This window comes from Rhinatrema bivittatum, unplaced genomic scaffold (assembly GCF_901001135.1).
Source record: "Rhinatrema bivittatum unplaced genomic scaffold, aRhiBiv1.1, whole genome shotgun sequence".
Classification (NCBI taxonomy): domain Eukaryota; kingdom Metazoa; phylum Chordata; class Amphibia; order Gymnophiona; family Rhinatrematidae; genus Rhinatrema; species Rhinatrema bivittatum.
Window position 1 is genome coordinate 562,872 of NW_021820281.1, and position 6,000 is coordinate 568,871.

General features: G+C 40.0%; 1 protein-coding gene across 1 annotated transcript; it reads right to left on the reverse strand.

The window, feature by feature from the left end:
• Positions 1 to 4,144: 4,144 nt before the first annotated feature.
• Positions 4,145 to 4,777, reverse strand: LOC115081356 (olfactory receptor 1019-like). Its single transcript, XM_029585836.1, has one exon. It carries the CDS (start codon positions 4,775 to 4,777, stop codon positions 4,145 to 4,147), a length of 633 nt encoding a protein of 210 aa, XP_029441696.1.
• Between the last annotated feature and the right edge of the window lie 1,223 nt (positions 4,778 to 6,000).

Genomic DNA, 6,000 nt, shown 5'->3' on the forward strand with positions numbered 1-6,000 from the left:
CCCACCAGCAAAGCCATGGCTCCTCTGTCCACCAGTGTCCATTCTGTGCAGACAGTTGATGCAGTGCTCTCTTATTGGCTTCCCTTTCTCTTCAAAGTCTTAAACTCAGCTTCCCATGTGTTGTCTGTAAATTTCAAAGCAGTCTGCCACAACTGTGTAAGAAAGGCTTCTGGTCGTGCTACATCACACTCTAGTGCAGCGGCCCTGCCATAGAATCCCTGACAAGTCTACCAGTAATACTTCACTGCTCCATGATGATACGATGCTCAGAGAGTATTGCACTGATTGCACTTGAATTCTAAACATGCTGAAAGCTGGCATGGGCAGGCTAAAAATCAATTTATTATTATTATTTTAGAGAGTACCAAGGTCTAGAAGCATATACTATGAAATAAAATCTTTGACATGAAAGTGTTTTATTCAGTTTCACTGTACACACTTGGTTAGACAGAATGGTTAGACAGAGAATGGTTAGACAGAGTCTGCATCGTCAATGGACATTCACTGTCATTCAGATTACATCTTGGGGAGACACTCACATATTCGGCAGGTTAATGCTCTGTAGAAACACATAATTTAAAATTTCACCTTTTCCAGAATGGATTACATATTTATAAGAACATAAGATATGCCATAGTGGGTCAGACCAAGGGTCCATCAAACCCAGTATCCTGTCTCCAACAGTGAACAATCCAAGTCATAAATACCTGGCAAGTACCCAAACATTAACTAAATCTGAAGCTACTAATGCCGGAAACAATAATTGGCTATTCCCTATTGATTAATAGCAATTTATGGATTTCTAGTCCAGGAACTTATCCAAACCTTTTTTAAACCCAGCTATACTGACTTCCCTAACCACATCCTCCAGCAATGAATTCCAAAGCTTAATTGTGCATTGAGTGAAAAATAATTTTCTGCAATTTGTTTTAAATATGCTATTTGTGTTATCTAAAAGAGTAAATAACCAATTCACATTTACCCATTCAAGTCCTTTCATGATTTTGTAGACCTCTATCATATCCCCCCTCGGCTGTCTCTTCTCCAAGCTGAACAGCCCTAACCTCTTAGGGCTAGTTATACTCATTATCTGTGGGATACAAAGAAGACAAAAGACATTTCAGGCTCAGTTTCCAGGTGTCCATTGAAGAAATAAAGTTCAGAGGAACTGGCATGGTCACTGCAATGTTTTCATCAAGTGACCATTAAATGGAGGTGACAATGATCCTTGACATTTTCCTACTGTCATGTTTTCTAGTCTGTACTAGCTTCCAATGTGTCTGTGTATGCATACAAAGAGATTTAGCCAGGTACATAAGAAGTTATCTGGCAGGAGTGCTCTGGAGGAATTTTGTCCTCTTCAGGGAAGCTAACTGTTCTTAGGGTGTGGGATAGCCAAATAACTTTCTTAGGTTGGTGACTGACTCCAGCTTTCTTCTTAATTGATTTCAACTTTATCTTATGACAGAGAGGTTCAGGAGCTGCCTTCTCCTGGAGACGCAAGACCTCCTGTTCCCTTCCCAGCTGGGCTCACCTTCTTATCCTGCTCAGCAGGGCCTTGTCCAAAGAGCTCTCTCTCTCTCCAAGTTGGACCAGGCTAGATGCCTTTTCCTATACAGGTTAAAGAGGGGGTATAGATCCACTGCTTTAGAGGGACTTTCAGAATATACTTTTATTTGATTTAAAGAACTGGGATCCTTGGGGGGGGGACTGATTTAAATGGGGGGGGGGTGGCTAAATAACATATGTGCAATTGAATTTTCTAATATTCATGCACATTACAACCACAAGGGTTAAGGAAAATGACCCCTGTATGCCTCTATGTGTCTTGTGTAAAGCACCAGTTATTCACTGTTATTGAGTCCATTTCTGGGAATGTCAGCTGAGAGACAGCACACTCATATGCTAGCTGAGTTCCACCATGTGGAGCTTGCTCATTATCCCTTGAACTGTGTCCAAAGTGGCAAAGTTCATTGCACGTTACAAATTGGAAGGGGCTGGTAGTGTCAGGCCTGGTTCTGGTCCAATGCATTCATGGACTTGTATTTCCAAGATTCCTATACTAGCAACGGTCTGTAATTCCAAGACTGGGCCAGGATGTTCCTGGCCACCTACACCTTGCTGAGAATCACCACATCAGAGACAGTAACCTGCTAGCCACTTTGATCTTGAATTTTTGGGTATCATCAGTACATATCAGAGAGCATAACTGTGAGAACACATATCACTCATTAAAAATGAGATTTTATAGAAATATAGACACATTAAATATGATGATAGATGGGGTGACTCCGAGATCCAAGATGGGGTGACTCCGAGATCCAAGATGGCTGCCGCGATGTGAGCACGGACGCGACTGAGCTCCGCATCTCTTAATGATTTTGCCTTAATATTTCTTAAGATTGCTTTCTTCTTGAAAATTTTCCATGCCACAAACAAAACGAAAAGCAAGGATCCGTGAGGTCCTTGCTTCTATGCCAGAGATTTCTTACCGTCAGATGCGGATTGAGGAAGCGTTCCAAGCAGTGCAGTCTGTGCTGGAGAGCGGGGCCGCTGGTGAAGTAAGCAGAGAGCGGTTGCCCTTCACCCTGGCCGAGGAAATATCACTCAGCCCCGGCGAGCCAACAACTCCTTCTATGCCCGGCAGGAAGAAGGGGAGGTGGAACATCAGATGCAGGAGACGCCGATACTGCTGGTAGAAAAACCAGAAGACTCCCAGAGAAGAGGTATGGAATCCAGGCCTACTTCGGTGAGTTCTGTTAATTCAGACTCCAGGGAGGGAGCAGCAGAATCTGGGTCGCCTTCACCGGGCACTAAAGGCCTTCCAGACAAAGGAGATAGGGGGAAAAGTATACAAGTAACGTTGAGCTATCCCTTAAGAGTGCCTGAAAAAAATAAGGATTGAAGAAATTTGGAAAGCCCTGACCACAATGAATATGGCTATAATTGACTTGACAAATGTGGTTAAAGAAAATATGGGAAAGACTAATTCTTTGGAGGAAAAAATAATTACTGTGGAAAAATCCCTGGTAGAAAATGAAAAAGAAATTAAACAGATTAAAGAAGTACAAATTAATCTTATAAAATCAGAATCCTTTGTTGAAAGGAAGATGGATGCAATGGAAAATCTAATGAGAAGAAATAACCTCAGAATACTAAATTTTCCGAGAACAAAATGGATGCCATTGAAAGAACTGATAAAGAGTTACTTTATTAATATATTGGCTTATTCAGAAAAAATGGTACCTGTTTTTTCTAAACTATACTATCTACCAGGTAGACAGGAAAAAGAAAAAGAAGAAATGCAGCAACGTGATGAATCTATGGGAAATATTACTCCTAAAGATAATTTAACAGAATTTTTGGAGAAGTCTTTTGAAGCAATAATTGAAGACAGAGCAACAGTTTTTATTACTTTTCTCCAAATATCTGAAAGAGATGAAGTGCTAAGAAGAGCTTTTAAAAAGCAAACAGAGCTTTTCTATGGCTTCCAAATACGTGTCTTCCCAGACATAACGAAGAAGGTTCAAGAGAAAAGAAAAGAATTCCTAAAAATGAGGAATGAGATTGTGTCCAGGGGAGCCAAATTCTATCTTAGGTACCCTTGCTGCTGCATGTTGATTTACCAAGATAACAGATACATTTTTACAGAGATGGAACAACTACGAGTATACTTGGACTCTCACTCCATATAGGTCTAGAAGAATAGGCTAAACGTGAATGTTAACTGCACTCTCACTCGTGTTAGCATAAATATGTCTTTGAAATTACCTATTAATCTGTTCAGTATTGGGTCTCCCCCTTTTTCCTATAATGGTTTGGAATGTGTTATACTGATGTTGTTTCCTGATTTGTTAGAATTTGAGAATTTGGAGTTCTGTATAACAACCAAAACTTTCCTATATATGCATCAATGTAATTTGAAAATTTGAAAATTAATAAATAAAAAATTTAAAAAAAATTAAAAAAAATATGATGATAGATACAGACTGCCCAATTCCATTTTTGGTGCAATGCCGCACAGTCCAACTGATCACTGGCTTTCCCTGATGTCTTGAATACTCAAGATCCTCTCTTCCTGTCTCCACTGCCTCCATCCTTGGACAGAAGGTCTGAACAGAGGGCATTTCATGCCATCTTTTGGTTAACCCTGATGTTTGGCAGTTACAAATGCAGATGTTCTTCCAATCTTTAATTTAAAATTATTTCTAATAAATACTTTTCGGAGGGCTTCTTTTACTGCTTTGTTATTCAGGCTGTAAATGAGGGGGTTAAACATGGGAATTAAAACATTATACAGCAGAGCAAAGAACTTGTTTTGATCCAGTGACTGCATGGATGTTGGCCTCATATACAAAATCATTGTAGTTCCATAAAAGAGAATAACGACTGTGAGGTGGGAGGAGCAGGTGGAGAAGGCCTTGCGTCTCCCCTCTGTGGAACGGATCTTCAGAATGGAGGAGATGATGTAGACATAAGATGTCAGAGTTGAGATGAAGCAAGGCATGGCTATAAAAACTCCAGCAATGTAATTTATACTTTCAACAGCAAAAGTGCTGGAGCAGGAGAGTTTTAGCAGTGCTGAGAGATCACAGAAGAAATGATTAATCTCATTAGACCCACAAAAGGAGAAATGAGATATGAGAATAGTATGAGCCACTGGTTCCAGAAACCCAAAGATCCAGGTTCCTACAACCATCAATATACAGACTCTGGGATTCATAATTATAGCATAATGTAGGGGATGACAGATTGCCATATAGCGGTCATAAGCCATGACTGTAAGGAGGAAAAATTCTATACATAATGAAGCGATGAGAAAATACATTTGTGTAAAACAGCCAATTGCAGAAATATGTTGCCCCTTTCTCAAGAGGATATCCAGCAGCTTAGAAACAGTGGCAGAAGTGTAAAAGATATCAAGGAAGGAGAAGTTACAGAGGAAAAAGTACATGGGGGTGTGCAGGCGAGGGTCCAGGCATGTCAGGGCTATAATAGTGAGGTTCCCCATCAGGACAATCAGGTAAATCAGTAAGAACAGAAGGAAAAGAGGAATTTGCAGATCTGGAAATTCAGGAAACCCCAAATAATGAATTCTGTTGCTATGGTGATATTTTTCTTTTCCATTTTACTCTGGGAAATAATAAGGGAAATTAAGGAAAACTGGCATTGTTAGAAATCAGCTCATTAGATGTACATGAGGGGGGAAGCTATTAGATGTTACCTAAGGACATATACAGGTACCAGAGTTGAAAGGAGATGTCCATAAAAAGAGTTCAGCCTTCTTCAATTAACCCACATTTTGGTATTTACTTGTTTGCTATGTTGATGACGTGAGTTTGGGAAGTCATTATTTATCTTCTCTGAGAGCCTCCTGGCACACTCATATCCTGTGAAAGAACAGAGGAATGTCCATTATGGTGAACCAGCTGTGCAAGTATGAATGGGGTCAGTTTTTAAAACCATTGACCAATCTTCTATGTAAGATTTTACCTTCAAATGGAAAAAGAGAAGTGCAGAGGTAGCCACTAATCAGCTAAACTTCACCAGAAAGCGTGGTACCCTAAATAGACAAAAAACAGAATTTCATCACAAACTTTGAAATAGGGAATGGCCACGCATCTATAACCCCTTGTCTCATTGTCGATGCTCACCAGAGTGAATGTTCCATTGTAGGGGGAAAGTTTTTTTACTTTTAAGGGCCAATGTGCTGACCATTGCTGTGTCTTCAGTGTGCCGGTAAATAGCTGGGACTCCATACTGGTGTTGCAATGTAAATCTTTACTGAATCAAATTTTCAGGATTAATAATTTGCCATTCTCTAAATTTCTTCCTTGTACAATCCATCATAAAGAAAATACATTCCAATTATAAAATCTGAGACTCTTTGAATCTCTCTTTGAGGTCCCCTCTATTCCCTCCTAGACATTAGTGTGGGCTTGGTGGTAATCAGGAAGGTTCCTCCCTTCTACTGAGGTTTCTCCTTGATGATTCCTGCAA

Bases quoted from the DNA above. Each gene is read 5' to 3' on its own strand.
- LOC115081356 (XM_029585836.1), bottom strand. From the start codon at position 4,777: ATGGCTTATGACCGCTATATGGCAATCTGTCATCCCCTACATTATGCT.